General features: G+C 33.6%; 2 protein-coding genes across 9 annotated transcripts in view; one reads left to right on the top strand and one right to left on the bottom strand.

Annotated features, from left to right (window-relative positions):
• The window catches only part of rorcb (RAR-related orphan receptor C b), a 36,403-nt gene extending 22,539 nt beyond the window's left edge, over window positions 1-13,864 (bottom strand). For 7 of the 8 annotated variants that reach the window (XR_015477809.1, XR_015477812.1, XR_015477810.1 and 4 more), the window contains exon 1: window positions 13,537-13,818. Coding sequence is in view for 1 of the 8 variants with exons in the window: in NM_001277094.3 (NP_001264023.2) it covers window positions 13,537-13,543 (7 nt within the window). In the remaining 7 variants the exon portion in view is untranslated. 8 annotated transcript variants of the gene reach the window in all.
• cactin overlaps window positions 1-21,472 on the top strand; it is a 465,667-nt gene that overhangs the window by 201,186 nt on the left and 243,009 nt on the right. The window lies entirely within an intron of this gene.

Below are 21,472 nucleotides of genomic sequence, written 5' to 3'. Positions count from 1 at the left end.
CTGCCCCTCCCGTCCCGCTCTCTGTGTAGAGTTATATAACCTCCGTCTGCAAACATTCCACAAACACGCCATTCAGGGCTGCTCAGTCTAATAATGCAGATGTTCCACCTCCCTGACAGCACTGCCAGCCGATTGGTCGATCCTCAGGCAGATGCGGCTGTGATTGGCTGGCTCTGAGCGTCACTCAAATAGACTTGGCAGTGAGCCCATGTGGACTCGCTGTCCTACTGACATACTTTCTCAGAGAAAAAGGGAGGAGGCTGTGGGTTGGGCCACAGCATATCTTATTTGAATAGGCCTTTCCCTTTGCTTTGTTAAGGTGGAATTGATCTTGACTGAAATACATGAGGGTTTGGACAGATAAGATGAATTCTTGGCTAGGTGACACTCTGTTCATTACATAAAATGTTGTGATGTTTACTTTATCATTATTAAATTATTTTATGTGTATATATAAGTGCTGCATGATTCAGGAAAAATCTAACATTGAAATTTGGAAAGAATTGATCATTTTACATTGATTGGGATGATTCTATAGGTGAGTAATATAATAAACTTATTAAAAGCCTAAATAAATACAGTAAAGAAAAGTTACAATTGAAACAAACAGGGTTTTACCATTTTCCAAGCCTAATAGTATTCAGGTAGAGTAATTAAACTATGAAAATAAAAGTAATTCAATAAAATTAATCATTATTAAAATTACTAACGGTACAATTTCTCATGCATACATATTTAATTAATTCTTAAAATACTGATCCTAATACCGGTAATACAAATAATATTGACAACTTGTGTATATATTTATATGATTGCATATAAAAACATAAATATTATAGATGAATGTACAAAATGTAAAGACTTACATAAATATTTAAATGCTAAAACCAGCATATTATCATGTAAATGTCTATCATTTTTAAATGCATACTCAATAGTAAATGCACATTATGTATCATCTAATAACCATCTAAATATTTCTAAAATGCATATTAAAAAAATATACTGTAAATATTTTAACTAAAGGTTATTATACTTGTGAAACATAAAAAATATTGCAACTATTTATAAAAAGTACTGTCGTGCAAATAAGCAAAAGAGAAACAAAATACAGATGCATGAAAGAATTTCCCTGAATAGCCCCTTATAATACATAATTTTCATGCATATAATAACACATTTTTCATGCATCCGTGAAAAAACGTGTCTATTTTTAACATGCATATGTTAAAGTTACTCAATATCTTGTCCTTTTAAAATGCTGTGCAAAATAGTTTACCATTTCAAAGTGTTTACTCTGTTTTCAGTTGCACTTGGCTGTGATTTTCAAATGCAAGAGCACATCCTGTGTGAACCTTTACACTTACAGAAGTATCTCCTTTAAAAAAAAAACGAATGTACTCATCCGTTTCATATTAGCTGACATACTAGGGATCATTATACTTCGCTTTTCCACAGTGCTTTATGCTATAAACGCCATCTGTGGCATGACTATGCAAACCCGTAAAGGCAGATAAAGAAGGGAATTACATGCGAGCAAAGCGACTCAGGAATACAGTTCAAACCTACAGTGAGCGGTGGCCTCTGTTATCTGTGTTTGCGTACAGTCCCATAATGCAATCACCTTTGAGTAGAGAACATTGTGTTAAGTCGATTTCGGTGACATAACACGAGACAGCAGATTAGATTAAGCAGTGGAGCGTAACGCTTTTTTTTTTTTTTTTTGCCGTAAGCATTCAGGATAATGCAAGAGGTAGAAATGCCACATTAAATGTTTTGGAATCATAATACACAAGTTTGAAAAAAAAAACAACCAAAAACATTTAGCCAAGCATAGCAAGCATGTTTTTTTTATTTTGATGATTGGGTGTAACTACTGTAAGTGTAGCCAAGTGTTAAGGGATAGTTTACAAAAAAAATAAAAATAATCAAAGTATACCTATGATTTACTAACCTGCAAGTGGTTACACATTTTTATAAGTTTGTTTTGTTGAACACAAAATAAGACATTTTAAAGATTGTTGGAAAAGTGTCTCCACTGACATCCATATAAAAAACTATGGAAGACAATGGCTACCAGTTTACGCCCACATTACCATGTATTATAAACTGTAAAAAAAAAAATCTATTAAATAACAGGGTCCACAGTTCATAATTCATGTTCTTTTTTTATGGTTATTAATTGCATAATGGGTCTTTGATCTCTGGTGTTGACTTTTGATGTTGAAAATTCAACTCTGCAGTTTGACAAGTTGTATTTTAGTAGTTTAAAAGAAAATATTGTATTAGAAATATTAAACTAACTACTAACATTTTAAACACCATCTCAGACAATAATATTACTTTGAAAGATGTCGATTAAAATCCCTTTTTTTTTCTAACTTTTCAACATAAAAAGTTGTTGAAGGGTGAGGTCTCATAATTCAATTGAAAAGAAAAAATAAATGAAAAAACAAAAACATGGAAAAAATTGCTAATTGCTAGAATAAAGAATACATAGACAGATACATAAACAAAGCTATATAGAAGACAGAAATATTAGAAATATTTTCATCAGGTAATGTGATAACTATTTCCAACCCAGGCTCATTCTGAAAATGTAACGCTATATATTTTTCTTGAGAGCCCCAAATACGTCCCAGGAGATTCATTTTTTTTTTTTTTAGCAGTTTTTGTTTCAGACACTATTTGATATCTCAAATTTCGCTCGCCGTTCATATCTGCTGTTCTCACGTAAATCCACCAGAGGCTGCTGTCAACTGACTGACAGACTGACTAACCCACCCTCCTCCTTTCCTAAACCCAACCAATAGTGTTTTCAGAAGAACAGATTGACTCTATCCACCTCCTCCCAAAACCCAAATGACAGTTTTAAAAAGCAATTCAGTAAAAGAAAAGTCCTTGCCTGTTTTTTACCACGTTTCCAGATTTTACCACATTCTCACCCTGTTATTTCCTTGTTTATTTTATTTTTTGGCTTTCGTTTTTCTCCTACCCACTTTCTGGAATCATGGTTCTCTGGACTCGAACCCTTTCGTCATGGTCAACTCTTCTCTGCATCTCAAGTCTGCCAATGTACATGGTAAGCTACTGCTCAAACTGGTAAAGCCGGTTGCATACAAAGTTCGGTCAGCTGGTAAGCACGAAAAGGAACAGTAAAATACCGCCTTGTAGTGATAGTTTTAAAGATGAAATGCAGACAAATGTACTTCTGGCTACATTATTCGCTATCTCCAGAAATGTATATAAGGCTAAGTTTTCAGAATGAGCCTATGTTGACTATTTCCTGCTAAAATTCTCTAGAAAAATGCTATTTTTATTAGTATTTAATATAAAAATCCAGTATACGATAGCATAACACCACTTACTAGAAAGGGGGTGTATAAAATATTAAGGATATTTGAATACCAATTCCCACTATTAACTACTGGCTTATTACCTGCCTATTATTTAGATAGTTACGCTGTTTATTAGTACTAGTGTACTAAAGCACAACCTCATACTACATCACTAATCCTACTAGATACACCCAAAATAAACTATTGCAGTTTGTTTAAACTACTTATTTAAAATAAGCTGAAACAACACAATTCTCAAGGTTTTTTTAGGGGACAACTTAATTGTTTTATGTACAATCCACTTCAAATTGTGATTTAAAAACTAATAAGTTAACTTAATTCCTTCAATGTTGTCCCAACATAAAACTACTACCTTACTAACTAATAATAAGCAGCAATTGAATAGTTTACTGAGCTAAAAGTCTTAGTTAATGGTTTGCTAATAGCAAGAACAGTTCCTTAAAAGAAAGTGTGACAATACATTTAATTTATCGCACCTCTCAGTGATAAGATCATTGCATATTGTGATTAATTTTCCATAATGTTCTACATATAGTGCAGCCCTAATATATTATTTCGTGTTAAACCTAGGAGAGACACTCATAAATGTTAAGAACAAATAAAGATTGAGGAAGTTACGAGTTGTTTTTATGTAATAAGAGAGAACTCTCCTTTTAATTCCTCAAAGATGAGCAGAAGAATATTTGTGGTCACATGGTTGGCAAATGTAGGCCAGAGTAAACAACAATGATTTAACACCTCACCTATTTTACATAACACATCTCCGAGTTTCACCCGAGCGGAGAGAATTCCAGACGGCTTCACGCAGGAATTACACTGTAGTTTTCTGATAAGATGGAGTGTGTGAAATGGTCAGTGTGTCAGTAAGTCAACCCATGCCAAATGTCTCTACTGTACTTGCCATATTGAAAGCAAGGTCACGAAATGCCAAGCTCACTTCAAAGATCGCACTGATGTCAAACCAAACAGCAGGAGAGGTGATTAAGCGTGCTCTAAAACAACACCCGGTTACCTAATAGCTTTATTTATGCATGCATTAGTGTGTGCGTGTTTCTTTGATGTGCAGCGATTACCATCATTCTAGTGTTGACTCAATAGAAAAGAGGACTTGTTATCAGAACGAAAGGGATGCGAGCTGCATTGAATGGCATTAAAATATTTAAATAAATTAAAAAATGACCGTTTTCTGTTACACGCAAAAGACGATGTTTAGAGGAATGTTGGAATCTAGCTATTGACATTAGGGCTGCATGATATTGGACAAAATCTGACATTGAGATACGAATACAATTTCAGAACATGAGTTATTTTTGTTCCTCTGTTTGGAATGAAAACATTAGTTTAGACTGATTTGGATCAGTTTGTAGCAGAGTGAATCTAACAAACTGCAAGCATAAATGAATAAGATAAAAGTGAAATAAGCAATGCTTTATTGTCATCCGGAGTCAAACAGTACACAGCAAATTCATCAGAGTTAAATTCTCGGTGTTGAAGCATTTCAGAGTAAAGTGTTGACGTTAAAGAGTTAGATTTTGATAAATGAATATAATAAGAGTTAAAATTGATTTTATTCAGTGCGAAATCAAGGAGTTATCTTTTCAACACTTGGTGGTGTTATTTCCAACATCCGGGAATTCATGCAGCCCCAGTCACTGAAGAATTTTCCAGACGCCATTTTCCATCTGAGGTTTAGAACAGCAACTGGTGAGTCAAACTACCTAAATGTTGGTATTTTACTGACTTTCTTTAAGGAAATACAGTTGTAAACATATTGTTAAGTTAATAACTTTAGAATGGAGTGACAATTTTAAACTTCTGCGGTTCATTCATGGTCGTTTGTGTATCTAACGTTAACGTTAGCTCGGTTAACTGACCGCATTACTATTGACTTCTTTTCAAGAATGTTTTTATATATGCTCACGCATACATAGTGCATAAAAACATCAAATGTACATGTTCAACACATTTCTGTCACGCTTAATGCTATTTTGTGCGTTGTTACCCATCTGTAAAATAAAATCGACACTTCTCCTTTAATTCGAAGCAAACTAGCGAGGGAATCCCCGGAGCAGCCTAGCCTACTCTGCCTGGATGCTAACGGCAACACAGGACGGTTTCCATGAGCTCTGGAGTTTCTAAAACATATCTGGTGAGTAAATGAACATGCTTACTTATAAAAGGCTTCCTGACTGAAACATATGATTGTTTGTTATTCGTGTACGTTAATTTGGTTATTTTAAACACCGCAGCCCTTTTAAACTGGTTGATTCGTGGCCGTCCATATAACGCTAGTCCATAGACTCGCGTGATAACGTAACAGTTACGCTTGAATTATATTAAGTGTTGACAACCATTAAAGTCGGAATGTTAACATTAATGTCTTTAAATGACCGCGTTTGCACTTTATCAGACATTTGACGTTACAGAAGTCTCACGGAAGTTGCGGCACTAACGTTAACGTTATCCCGCAAATGCACAGAGACTCCCAGATGCCCAAGTAGATGCCCGCAAATGAATGATAATCTCCTGGAAATCGCGCGTCTCCCGCATGGTCATTAAACACTTTGCACACCCCTCTCTACCGCATCCCTCCCAGCTCTTCAGGTACGTCGCGCGCAAGTCACCCCCACCGCTCTTCAGGTACGTCGCGCGCAACTCATCTCATTGCTCTTCAGGTACCCATCTCTCCCGCTAACGTTACCTCCCGCAAATCAACTCTGTATCCCCCGAAAATGACTTTTCCCAACTCGGGATGTCTGACGTTAGTAAGTTAGGCTATTTCTGTAGTCAGGAGGCATACTTTGTGATGTTTATCTCTTTTATCTGAAGGTTATGCATATGTGTTTGATACTAATGTGTTGTTGTTTTTTAACAGCCACAGTTCTCTATACAATAACACAAGACCCTGTGACGGTGGCTGATTAGAGACGGATGGTGTATTTCCAGAGTTGGTGAAATGACCAAGCACACCTTCTTGGTCATATGTGGTGATAATAATGAAGGTATGTTTGATAAAGTTCTGTATTTGTTTCACAATAAGCTAAGAGGGTATTAGATCATTAGAGAATAACAAATTACATGAAGGTGATAAGTTTTGTATTGTGGGTGAACTGTTACTTAAATAATGTTTTGCTCTGCTTTGCACTTTTCCTCTTCTGCTTATCCTAATATTTTAGATTATATTTGGACCTGAAACATCTGCTAGACTCCAGGAAAGGTGGCGTCAATACTGGACCTGAAAGGGCCTAACAAGTTGAATCTGGTAAAGAAACACGCACGCACACACACACACACGCACACACACATGCACGCACACGCTTACAGAAAACTGTAAATTTATGAATATTTTTTACACTGTGGCCAATATTTTGGGGAAGTCAGCATCACTAAATGATATAAAATATTTTAAGCTCCTCTAAATTTTGCTCCAAGTGTTGTGTTAAATTGAGGATTCTGGACAGACAGCTGCCTGTTTTTCCAGTTCTAGTCATAGTGGTTAACCTAATTGTTTTTGGAGATGCAACAGTGATATATGTTTTTTTCTACTTTTCCATATCCTGTCACCTCAACCAGCTGGGAGAAATCAAGTTGTGGATCATCATGAAGATTTTCAAAAGGTGAGTTTAGATTTCTTGAATGTTTCATTTACTTTAAATGTTCTTTTAAATATATCATAGAATTTGATTGCAATTTGTTTTCAAACATTTTTCTTAGTCATGCTGGAGTCTTGAAGAGTTCTTAGATGAGCATCACCCTATATCTGTGCATCAGGAACCACCAGACGAGCGATCAGTATCTACTACATCGTCATGGTTATAAAGGACATCCTGTGACTGGGAAGCACTTCATTCACAGGACATGCTTGATGAGATTTCCTAGCTCCAGTTTGTTTTCACACAAGTTTACAGCATTTGTACCTTCATTTAAACTGCTGTGTTTGATATGGAGGACCAAGGAAACACCAGAAGTGAAAGATTTGCACGCCAAGTAGTTTAAAATGTAATTTCAGAAGAAAACTATGCGTTCAGAAGAAAACTATGAGTGACGCTATATTGAACTTTCAAATGGCTCTGATGAAACATCAAGTTTGGACCAAAGGACTGAAACAGCCTTTTTGAGCACTGGTCATACATATTTTGTTGATACTGTCTGTACTAATAAAACATTTAAAGCATATTTGACATTGTTGCATTTTAAAAACTGAATGAATTGTTGAAGTGGTGAATGTTTTCAAATAAAATGTTTTTTATTTTGTAATTTACAGTCTATTTGACCTTTTTACCATATTTACACTCAAGAGAGTTGAATAAAATAACAATATATTACACCAGGCGGTGTTAAATATAGTTACATATTTTAACTCTGCCCAGAGTTAAAATTAACCCTTACTTCGGTGTCAATGTGCCAACCCTTTTGAAAGTGTTGATTTAACTCTGTTTTGAGTGGACCCCATGAGACACTTTCAAAGGGTTGAAATTAACACCCATAGAGTTGTTTTGGGTCCCCATATTTTGCTGTGTAGTAAGATATTCAGTAGAAGTAATCAAGTGATCAAATGTAATGTAAAATGTAAAATAACACGGTACAGTCTTCATTCCTGACCAACTACAATCCCAACTAATGCGAAAGCACACATTGGGATATCGATGCTGAAACGATATATAGTGCAGTCCAATTTTACATCAAAAATAGGAAAAACTACATTGTAAAAATTGCCATTGATTTTAAGGGTAAATAAAATGTAAAAATTCTACATTGAAAAATCTATTTAAATAGTACATTTCCTCAATAAATATGGTGACTACTCATAAATTGATTACTATGATTACAATTCTTTTTAGCTTTTTTTTTTCACATCAGTTATAGGCCATTTTGAGGGATGTAAACAATTATGGTCCTAATGTATTTCTTGTATTACATTTTTTAATTTCTATAGCTCCCAAAAATCCAAAAAGATCCACATATTGATAAATAATTATGTGGGAGCCATTTTAACATTAAGATGTATTATGTTACAGTTATTAGGGATGTCCAAATCTGATCACGTGATTGGAAATTGGGTCTGATCACACGTTTTGAACTAATAAAATACGGTAGTTTACCGTAAAATAGTGAAATTTATTAAGCAGTTTCAACCTTATTATTATTTATACCGGTTTAAGTTACATCTAATTTTGATAAATAATGTTTATTGCATTACTTTACCATCATGTGCATCGCCATGATGTTGTTGTGTGAAAGACACTGAACACCTTTTACTTTAATATATTTGCGTGTTTCTCTGCTGTGGGAAGAGTTGTTTGTGATCAGCATTTGTGCTTTTGATTGTGTCTTTTTTTTGTGTAACAAATGTTTAGATGTTAGTACTTCAAAACATCAGTGTAATAACATTTTAAGTGAACAAATTATGATAGTTCACCATAAAACTAGGTCTGTCACAATAATCAATATATTGACTTATGGCGCAATACTTTTTGGCATTGCAATACTGCATATATTTACAAATTCACAAATGACGTTAAAGCCATTTTACAATGACATTTAAGCTCTACCTCACCGAAAATTTATAATTTGACATTGAACTAATAGGACATTTAATAGTATATATAATAGGACATTTAGCTTTAACATCAAATTACAGAATCTAAATAACCTTAAAAATAATAAGTATTTTAAAGTGTTTTAGGCTATTTGCATTATATATCAGGGGTATAAAATGATCTCAGAATGACAATAAGAACGCTTCTCGCAATGATTTTTGAGACAATATATCGCACAACAAAAATTGCTTATCGTGATGGGCCTACATACGTCACAGGTGTGGCTCACAGACAATCCAGATCATCAAAAGCACACTTATTTATTAACAAATCGCACTTACAAAGGGAACTTGGCACATAGGACTCACAAGGATGTTGACACTTCAATACCGGACAATACTAATAAACTAAATAAACTAAAGTAAATAACTAACTAAAAATAATAAACTAAAGCAGCAGTATAAACACGCAAGACACGATTAAACAAATTACAAACAGGGGTGACACAGCAGGTGGAACTCATGATCATTAACAAACAGCGGGAAACAGAACAAAGAGCTCACATGACATAAACATGCATGGAACAAACACATGAGACACCGCATGACACAGCACAGCATAGACACACCAAACAAGTGACAACATAAAACGGTGAAATTCCTTCTCCGATTTTATAGGGGGGTTTAATCAATTATTTTTATAGTACAGTGAATAGTAGAGACAGAAAAGCATTAGAAGCAAAGAGAGAAAAAGAATTGGCAAGGGACCTTGAGCCGGGCATCGAACTCAGGTCTCCGTTTTTTCAAATACTTTTTTTTTTTTACAGTGTATGGATATCAATGGCTATGGATTTTCAACACTCTTTAGAGTTTCTTCTTTTGTGTTCAACAGAACAAAGAAACTCAAACAGGTTTGGAACGAGTAAAGCATGAGAAAACGATGACAGAATGCTATTTTTTGGCTGAACTATCCTTTTAAGAATGATGATACAAAACAGACGGCAGAAAACTGGCAGCATTCATATTGAGAATACGATTGACGTAGGTTTTTTCAGGATATAAAGTATGATTTGTTATGGCTCTTCTTGTCCTCGTCTGCTCTGCGAACATAAGTCTTGTGTTGTGTATATTTAAACACAGCCCCACCTCACGACTGTACGCCCGGACACATATCCCTGCAACGGTCTCAACGTTTGTTCAGATGGCAAACAAAAATGACAGAAAGACAAAAGCCTCACTGTGCTTACAGACAAAAGAGAGCCTGAGTCAATAAATCAATAAAAATAGAACGGATTATGACTTAATATTTACTCAGCTCCGGTTAAAGGACAAACTTTTAAGAAGTCAAGTTAAAAATCTTTACAAGTTGAGGCAAAACTATTAGCAATAACATGTTTTACAGGATCTGTAATAACTGTGTTATGAAATATGACTATTTGTATAAATAAAAATGTCAATATACTGCCTTTTTCCTTGCATAGTGAAATAATTTGTTAACACTTTTTTTTTTGAAGGTCCCTACTGCACATGTTGTTGACTAAAATTTGCATTGCAACTACATGCCAATTACTTCTCATGTGAATATTAGTATACTGTCTGCTTAATATCTGCTGATACTGCTCCTTCAACAGACATTTAACTGACTATAAGAAATATTGCAAGTACATGTCAACCTACACTAACCTCAACCTAATAGTCTACTTATAATCTATAGAGAATTAGTTGGCATGTAGATGCAATGTAACTTAAAATCAACAAAATGTGTTAAAGGGGTTATCAAAATAAAGTGATACCATTCATTTTGGGTGCAGAGTGAACACTGACTGTCTGTGAAAGCAATCACGTAATTCAGCACAATCATAAAAACAATCTGATACTGGCCAGAATTTCGGTGATCTCACTAGTATTATTTTGTATAATAAATGTTTTTATATAATAATATTTAATAAAACAATTATTAATTTGACAATACTGACAATGTCTAAATTAAAAATCATATAAGCACATATATTTAATGTAATATTTTTGTATGACTTCCATAATAATGCAATTAGAAATAGCATTAATATTTATAATGTCATATACACTTTATTTCATGTATTTTATGGGTATCAAGTTTAGCATATGTCATTTTAATTGGTTAAACTAACTTTAATGACATTAAATTATGCAATTTCTATTCAAATAAATATATAATCAAATATTTCAATAAAAAACTAATAAAATGTTGTATTTATAATGTCCTAGGTAAAGCAAGCTCTCAAGCGGCCGCTTAGGGCCACAAGAAATTTGAGGGCCACCAAATAAATACCTAGAAGTATAAATGATACTATAGGTTATATACAGGGTGGGCCATTTATATGGATACTCCTTATTAAAATGGGAATGGTTGGTGATTTTAACATCCTATTTGTGGCACATTAGTATATGTGAGGGGGCTTGTAAATAACTCATGAAAGAATAAAGTTACGTTAAAACCAAGCACACCATTGTTTTTTCTTGTAAAATTCCCAACAAGTTTATTAAGGGGTCTCCATATAAAGGCCCACCCTGTATAAAATTTTTTTCTATCATATTTTGTACAGTGAGGGTCTAAAAATTGTAATTTGAACCTATTTATTACATCTGAGCAAATGTGTCCCCACCTTCAATCACTGACCAGTCCAGCAGTCAGATCAGTAAAGATTTACTTTTAAAGTTGAAATAGTTCATTTATTATTGAGTTTACATGTAAACTTTAAAATAAAATATGTTTAGTTGTAAATTCATCTTAAGAAAACAAATAATTTTAAAAGTTTTACAAGGTGCTTTGCGGGTTTTTATCATTTTGCATTAAGATAAAATGTAAAAAAAAATAGATTGAATGATAGAAGAAAAAACAACTGCAAAATAATATTAAATAAATAATAGAATAAAATACAAAAGGTGTATTTTAGAACATTTGGCCTCTTGGCTGGAATTATTTAGGACCCCAAAATCACTAAAATCGCCCCTGATTATAATACATCTGTAATTACAAAATAATTACAGTGCTCATATTTTCTAATTAAAAACATTAATAATTAAGTTACATTTTGATTATAATTAATAAACATTTTGAATGGGTCTAGCAAACTATAATTTTAGAACAGTAATTTTCAATTGTTCAAAAAAATAAAGTCATATTTTCATACTATTGGCTAAATTAGAAACAGTTTAAAAGCAATTTACCATAACAAGTATACTTTTATTATAAATAAACTTTTATTGTAAAACTACACAACAGAATAAATATTTACAGCACATATAACTAAATCAGAAATCATTTATATCAGTAACACTAAGTCACAATTCATGCTATATGAACTACTAGCTAATTACCTCCCTAATATTGATATAACCTGTTTATTAGCACTTATAAAGTACGATCTTATTCTACATCCCTATTCTACCCTAAAACCTAAACCCAACTTCTAACTATTAATAAGCCGCTAATTAGTAGTTTATTCATTGGGTTTAATAATTGTTTTTAAGGTAAGTGTTTGCAAACAATGTATATGGGCTGAATTTAATCAAAAAAATAAATTTAGTAATGTTAAACTTAGTTTGTTTACATTCAGCCTATATAAACTGGTTGCAAACACTTCCCTTTAAAAAAATGAGTAAATTCAATGCATCATTTTTCCAGTGTAATAATGGTTTAACAGCGTAAATTGTACTTAAAGTGTTGCCAACATATTTGTTATGTAGACGTTTAGATTTATTATTTTATGATAACATTACTTAGTATTTCCCCCACGCTTGCATTTATTTATCAAGTCACCTTGTTACATAAAATCGCTGAGACTGCTCTAATAAAATCTTGTTTATTGTCTAAATGAGCGGAGTTCAAGTTCAAACTCAAGTTCATGCTGGAAGATAAAGGCGCGGCGGTCATGGAAAAAACAGACCGCATGGGTTTGCACGACTCCGGCAGAGCGCCTCCCATTTTCTGGCGCTCGCCTCTGCTGTGAATGCTGTGTAATGCTCAGTGACATAACTAGGTCAGTAGAACAGCAGGTTTGAGCACTGCTCACACAGCCGGCCATGCTGCCCTGAGAAAACAACAACACGCCACGCAGAGGAGCCCCTATATCTAACATTTACACTCAACAAAATCCCTAAAAAAGTCAAGTTGTTCAGGATTTACCTGATATTGATGTTGTCAAAAGCGTGTTCGGAAAAATATTCTGTTTTTAAGACGAACTATACGTGCGTCACGACACTTGGAGAGTTTTAAATTCGACAAATACTTTGATGTTGTATTTATATTTAAAAGTGTTATTTTGTAGCTTAGTTTAAAAATGATAATAATTTTACGCTTATTACGTAATTATTAAAGAGACCTGTCAAACTCGTCAGCGAAGCTTCGACATTCTGCGTCAGTATTCCAAACTCACTTCTGACACATTCGAACATTTAAGAATGATACATGGTGTCGTTTTGCAAACAAATAGAACGCCAAAGAACATTCGAATGAATCCAAAAGTAACAAGTGTCCGTTTGGAAAATGTCACAGGGAAACAATGCAGAAAATATACAGAATGTGAAGGAAATTACTATCCAGAATAATATGCAAAGTCAACGTAATACATCATAAAAATGCAACAAACATCTTACCTCTCATGTTGACAGGTTTCGTGCTTCTCCAAAGTTTAAATGCGTGAGGAGAAATAATGTTCGGACTAAGTAACTAACGTCAGACAACTGCCCGAATTAAAGTTTTCAGCTCCGACTGTGAGCATTGTTTGGAAAATAAAACTCCTCAGAAGTAAATTCGTGTTTCTACACTTCTTGCGCTTTGTGTGCAAAAAAATAAAGTCGCTGTCGAAGTAAGTGTGTGTGTGTTATGGCGCGGTGAGAATCGGCGTCCTCCTCCCTCTGCTCTCACTCTACCCTGCTAACCTACTTTCAGACGCGTGGACTCTCACATGATTTCGTGCCCGCGCAATGCTCACGGGGCCGCGCACCCGTCAGCGCTTTTTTAAGGAGGGACTGGAATTCAAGAGGATTCGGGGAATTTTCGGCGCATTTTATCGAATAAACAGAGGGAAATTAATTTAATTAAGGCGAATAAGGTCCCTGAGGATGAATTGCACATTTAATCTCCTAACTAAAAAATATGTGGTAGAAAAGCGGGTCCACAGCAGCAGGAGTCATAATAGTGTGGCCGTCAATAAAGTGTATCATTCTGCAGTGCATGACATAAATAATGATGCAATATTTTCATGGCTGGAGATGGCATTGCAGTTTATTTTACTTTTTTTTTTTTTTTTTTTTGCTGGCTTTTCATGTTTTTAGTTTTGGATATTGAGAACAAAATATAAATAAGAGGATTAGATTCATTAGTGCAAATCCACAGATAAATCCTCAGTGCATTGTCAAATGTAAATTATTAACTTAAAGGGACAGTTCTCCCTAAATCATTTACTCACCCTTCACTTGGATTTCTTTCTTCTGTCGAACACAAAAGAGGTTATTTTGAAAAATGTTGGATGCCTGTAACTACCCACTCCCAGGGCCACTTATATCAAAGTTGATATTTAGCCTAACCATACTGGTGTTTCTTGGCATCTAGTTTTCACAAGGTGGGTTGTTAGTCCAACGCTTAAACCCCAACCTGGAGGACCAGGACATACACATATACCACAGAAAATGTATCTTACTTAATTCACCCAACGAATGTCTTTGGACTGTGTGGGAAACCAGAGCACCCATATTACAATAAGTTAAAGCAACTTAAACATATTTGTTCTCTTGATTTTTGTCATTCATTTTTTAGTGCATTGGTTTTTTCAATGGAAGTCAATTCTTACCAGTTTCTAACATAAAGATAAAAAGAAACTCATAATGGTTTGGAACCAATTGAATGCAACATTTCAACATATTCCTCAGCCTTAAGGTTCTACAATGATCATTTTCTTAAAATAAATCATATGAAAAAATTATTAATATGGAAACTAACCTTAGTTATTTCCCATGTAGCAACATACTAATAGGGAACATCCGAATACCTGCTCAGAGTGACATTTAGATAAATCTTTTCTCTTAATAACATAAACAAATACACAGGAAAAATGACAGCAGAGAGAAAACAGCAGCTCAGAAAGCATCTGATCATAATGATATATGGATATGTTTCAACAAGATCTGCAGTTTACCGGCATCAACCCAGCAAACACACAACATCATAAGACGTTAACCCTTTAATATATGAGGAACCATATGGTAACTTTGTTGATTCTGATTACAATTTAAATTTTACAATATAAAAGTCTTGTTATAACCCCAAGTAATACTCAATGGGTTTTCCAGTGAGAATTTCAATAAGGGTTACTTCTTAAAGGGTTAATAAAATGTAATTGCACATTTTAAGTCTCTTGGCTTTATTGCCAATCTGTGAAAATCTTGTAACAAAACTGCAAAAAACAGACAAATCCAAGACATTAGAAGTAGTAAGACCGATTTTAAACCACACTGAACTGAGCTAAACTGAACTGAACTTAAACACTAAAAACTGAACTACTCTGTTCCAATTACTATGACCATTTATGTGAAGCTGCTTTGACACAATCTACATTGTAAAAGCGCTATACAAATAAAGCTGAATTGAATTGAATTTTAACGAGGACTTGTGATGCTTTTATGAACTCATCTGTCAAAATCCCAGCAGGCAAAGAACATCAACATGATGTCAGATTGACAATGTACCCCAACGCTGTGGGAAATTGCATTTCGTTTATCGAAAAATCGAGTTGACATCAGAACCCAACTTCAGGCCAATGTCATTGTCCAATGTCGAACAGACGTTAAAGTTTGATTACTTTACAAAGCAACCTAAAAACAACAAAATATCAACGTCTAACAATGTTACAGCTTTATGTTGTGTGGACGTTACCAATATGATGACAATTAAAATAATTTTGGTTGTCATAGCTGACGAATAAAAATTGATGTCAATATGATGTTGGTTTAAGATGTTGGCTAGATGTTGGATTTTGGTCACTTTCCAGCACAACCTAAAATCAAGAAAATATGAATATAAATTCACGTCAGTACTGGATGTCAAAATAACATTGTCTTTAGACACAAGTGACCTATATCTAACCTAGTATTAAAAATATTATATTGACCAACAAAAAAATGAAGTTGGTAAACATTTTTCTACGGTAAAACATGCTATCTATTTTGAAGTCATGGGTGTACAAACATTAGAAATGGAACATTTAAATGCTGAATGCATTTATAACTCTAAGCAATGCCAACAATTTTTTTTATGCAAACTAAATGCACATTCATGATGTATTCTGCAAAACAGCACTTTTATTAATCGGACAGAAAAAAAAATCCCTCAGTCATGAGGTATAAAAAAAGGGCTGGCCTTGTAATAGTTATGGCAGATGGTTATGTAATCCTTGCAGGCCTGCTGGAGGCTTGAACAGACTAATTATTCATTATTCATTTATTTTTTTTGGGGGAGGTGGGGGGGGGGGGTGCATTAACTCCTGAGGGACTCTACAATTTTTTTTTAGCTTCTTAAAGAACATTTGTATATCTTATGGTTGCAACGGACAACATTTTAGACAACATTTTAGCCACATTCATTTTTTATGCATCAAAAACAAGTCTCCAAATGCACGGACAGCAAATAAAGTGTAAATATACACTCCTAAAATGATTTCTGCTGCTTGCTCAGACTACTTATTGAAAATGAGCAGGAACAACACAACTCTTGAGATTTCTCAGGGGCAACTTGATTGTTTTATGTTCAATCCACATAAATTTGTAAAGTTAACCTAACCGATTTGTGTTGGGACAACATTAATACATTGTGTGGAACACTTCACTTTTAACAGTGTATTACCAAATGTTATTTTTTTAAAAGTAAATTGTAAAGTATTATTTTATTTAATGGGTTTTAAAACACCATGCTTTGAATGCTCAAAAACATTTCTCATTAATATCATATGTTGAAAACACTTGTTTCCGACTGAAACCCAAAATCATACAAACACAAGTGCTACTTTAGGAATTTGATGTAAACATTTTTTGTGTTTTAAGTCATTGAAATTACACTTATTTAAAAAAGAAAAATATTTATATATATTACAGTTGAAGTCAGAATTATTACCCCCCCTGAATTATTAGACCCCGTTTATTTTTTTTCCCCAATTTCTGTTTAACAGAGAGAATATTTTTTCAACACATTTCTAAACATAATAGTTTTAGTAACTCATTTCTAATAACTGATTTATTTTATATTTGCCATGATGATAGTAAATAATATTTTACTAGATATTTTACAAGACACTTCTATACAGCTTAAAGTGACATTTAAAGGCCTAACTAGGTTAATTGAGTTAACTAGGCAGGTTAGGGTAATTAGGCAAGTTATTGTATAAAGATAGTTTGTTCTGTAGACTATCAAAAAAAAAAAAAAAAAACTATAGCTTAAAAGGGGCTAATAATTTTGACCTTAAAATAGTGTTTAAAAAATTAAAAACTGCTTTTATTCTAGCCGAAATAAAACAAATAAGACTTTCTTCAGAAGAACAAATATTATCAGACATACTGTAAAAATTTCCTTGCTCTGTTAAACATAATTTGGGAAATATTTTAAAAAGAAGAAAAAAGTCAAAGGGGGGCTAATAATTATGACTTCAACTGTATGTATATATATATATATATATATATATATATATATATATATATATATATATATATATATATATATATATATATATAAATAAAACATTATATTATTTTTTTTCTTTTAAAATCTCTTTTGTTGAAATTATTGCTACCTTGCGAAATAAATTAAAACTTATAAAAATACAAATTTGAGGCCCAAACTTTTCCAAAAAAAAAACCGACAGACATAAATCTAAACTAGGTGGGCAAAGTTGGTCCTTGAGGGCTGGTGTCCTGTGAAATTTAGGTTCAACCACAGTCAGACACACCTGGGCTACATTGTAAAAAATCCGTAATTTTATGGTTTATTTCTGGCAGCTGGGGTGCCGGAAATATAGCAGCCCTTAAATTAAAAAAATTGACCATATAATAATGGATATTACATCACAGAAATTTACTAGAAATTTTAAGTTAAGGACATTTCTGTAATTTATATGCAATATTTTATGGTTTATTTCTGTAAATTAACTTTTTCTTTACAGTGTAGCTAATCTAGTCCTTACTAGGATTTCTAATAACATCCGTGCATCTGTGTTGAGGCAAGTTGGAGCTAAACTCTGCAGGACACCTGCCCTTCAAAACTGAGTTTGGGCACGCCTGATCTATACAGTTGTTCCACAAAATATCTTCATGTTGTCCCAACACAAATCGATTACGATAACTTAATTGTTTTTACAAATTTAAGTGGATTGAATTGTGGTGCTTCAGCTCATTTAAAATAAGTAGTTTGTAGAAGCAGTAAAATATATATATTTCTTGAGTGATAGCAAGACAAAGATGAATAAATAAATAAAACGAGTATATGAAATAAACGAAATAAATAAAACACACAAATGCCTCAATGTGTGCATGATTTGAGCACCTTTCAAAATTGTAAATGGCATTGATGACGAGCCGAGCAGAGCGGCGGCTGTGTGTGGAAAAGCTTGGTGATGCAATTCTCTGGCAGGGGCTCTTATGAAACACACAGAGCAGATTACAGTAAGTAGGTTAGTGGAACAAGCAGAGAGCACACAGTGCTGCGCTCAAAGCGGCTCCCTGTTTGGCCTCTCCCCCCCCTCCTCCCATCTATCGCTGTACTCGCTCTTCCTGACCGCTTCATCTGTCCATTCTTGCGTCCATCTTGAGGGGCTTTGCTCTCCTTGTCCTTTTCTGATTCAATCTGTTTATTTCCATTTTATCCTCCAGACTAGCTTGCTGCACCCCCTGCTACTCTCTGTCTTTCATCTCCCGGCTCATCTGTCTGTCTAGCTCATGAAATAAACATCAAGCCAGTACACCCATAAACATAACAGAATGCAGCTTTGTTTGTGATTGAACATACATTACAGAGGTTGTTTTGTTACTTATTCTAATACAGTGCAAAAAATATGAATACAAATAATTTTACACTCATTACATTATTAAACTACACTGTAAAAATTGCTGTAAATTTACTGGTACTTTTGGTAGTAATACTGTTAAAATAGACAAGTGTACTGTAAATTAACAATTACAATTGTGATGTAAAACTACAGCACAGTTGTAATTGTTAATTTATAGTGCGCTTGTATATTAAGCCAGTAATACTGTAAAAATTGCCAAAATACTGTAAAATTTACAAGTGGATGGTAAAACTACAGCACAGTTTTAATTGTTAATTTACAGTGCGTTTCTATATTTGCCCAGTAATAATGTAAAAATTGCCAGTTATACTGTAAGCATTGTCAGTAATACTGTAAAATTTAAAAGCAGACGGTAAAACTACAGCACAGTTGTAATTGTTAATTTGCAGTGCGCTTGTATACAGTAATACTGTAAAAATTGCCAGTAATAGTGTAAAATTTACAAGCAGACAATAAAACTACAGTACAGTTGTAATTGTTAATTTGCAGTGCGCTTGTATACAGTAATACTGTAAAACTTGCCAGTTATACTGTAAGCATTGCCAGTAATACTCTAAAATTTACAAGCAGACGGTAAAACTACAGCACAGCTGTAATTGTTAATTTACAGTGCGCTTTGTATTTAGCAGTTATACTGTCAAAATTGCCAGTAATACTGTAAAATATACAAGTGGACAGTAAAACTACAGCTCTATTGTAATTATTAATTTATAATGCACTTGTATATTTAGCCAGTAATTCTGTAAAAATGCCAGCAATACTGTAAAATTTACAAGCGGATGGTAAAACTACATTACAGTTTTAATTGTTAATTTACAGTGCATTTCTATATTTGCCCAGTAATAATGTAAAAATTGCCAGTTATACTGTAAGCATTGCCAGTAATACTGTAAAATTTACAAGCAGATGGTAAAACTACAGCACAGTTGTAATTGTTAATTTACAGTGCGCTTGTATACAGTAATACTGTAAAAATTGCCAGTAATACTGTAAAATTTACAAGCAGACGGTAAAACTACAGCACAGTTGTATTTGATAATTTACAGTGTGCTTTTGTATTTAGCAGTTATACTGTCAAAATTGCCAGTAATACTGTAAAATATACAAGCGGACTGTAAAATATACAGCTCTATTGTAATTATTAATTTACAGTGCATTTGTATGTTTAGCCAGTAATTCTGCAAAAATGCCAGTAATGCTGTAAATTTTCAAGGGGACGGTAAAACTACAGCACAGTTATAGTTGTTTATTTACAATGTCCTTGTATATTTAGCCTGTAATACTGTAAAAATTGCCAGTAATACTGTAAAATGTACAAGTAGACGGTAAAACTACTGCACAGCTTTAATTGTTAATTTGTAATTGTTAATTAATAAAATTTATATTTAGCCAGTAGTACTGTAAAAATTGTCAGTAATGCTGTAAAGTTTACAAACGTAAAGAAAAACTACAGCACAGTTGTAATTGTAGATTTGCAGTGCGCTTGTATACAGTCATACTGTAAAAATTGCCAGTAATACTGTAAAATTTACAAGCAGGTGGAAATAGAAAATAAGGAAAATAATTAGCATAGCTGCTGTTTATAGTGTATTTAAACTAGATGCAAAAATAGAGTGTTATAAATGAAAATAGCAGTTTTATAAACACAGATAGAAATAAACATGTGAGGCATATGAGAGTTTCTAAAACAGTGTATTTAGGAGAAGTGTGTCTACAGGTGGTTGTCAAGCCAGTTCACCAGACGTACCTCTGGCCACATAATTTTTGCTCACTAGAAATGTAGACAAGGGTACGTATCCACAATGTGCCTGTGTTGACGTCAACAATTATAACCGTGCTGTAGTTTTACCACACAATTATAATCGTTAATTTAAAGTGCACGTGTACATTTTACAGTAATACTTTTAACCAAAATTGCCAGTAATACTGCAAACTTTACAGCAATTTTCTAAAGTGCACTGTAAAAAAACAATTACAATTGTACTGTAAAACTACATTTACAGCACACTTGTAAATTTTACAGTATTACTATCAACCAAGTTATCAAGTCAATCCACTTATAACATGACAGAATGCAGTTTTGTTCTTGATTGAACATACATTAAGGGGTTATTTTGTATTTTGTATTATGTTGAGGGGGGGACAATAACAATTGTCCATTAGGGAAATGTCACAGGAAGCAATGCAAAAATATATTACTATATAATATGAATTACAATTAAACTAAATAGAAATTCAATATGCAAAGTCAACATCAAGCCAATCCACCCATACAATAGCAGAATGCATAGTTCTGTTCCTGATTGAACACATTCTCAATGATAACACTGACATGAATTGTGCCTGCCTTTGTTAGAGCTTTTGTCTCATTGCTGAGCTCTTTCGATTTTCTACATTCAACCTTTCCAGTGTTCCTTCATGCGTGTTCGGTAACTAATAGCAACAGCCGTGACATCCTGACCCCAAACCTACGTAAACGC

The sequence above is a fragment of the Danio rerio genome, chromosome 2 (genome assembly GCF_052040795.2).
Source record: "Danio rerio strain M-AB ecotype USA chromosome 2, GRCz13ab, whole genome shotgun sequence".
Classification (NCBI taxonomy): Eukaryota; Metazoa; Chordata; class Actinopteri; order Cypriniformes; family Danionidae; genus Danio; species Danio rerio.
The sequence above is the reverse complement of the archived record's forward strand: the minus strand, read 5'-3'. Positions and strand labels throughout refer to the sequence as shown.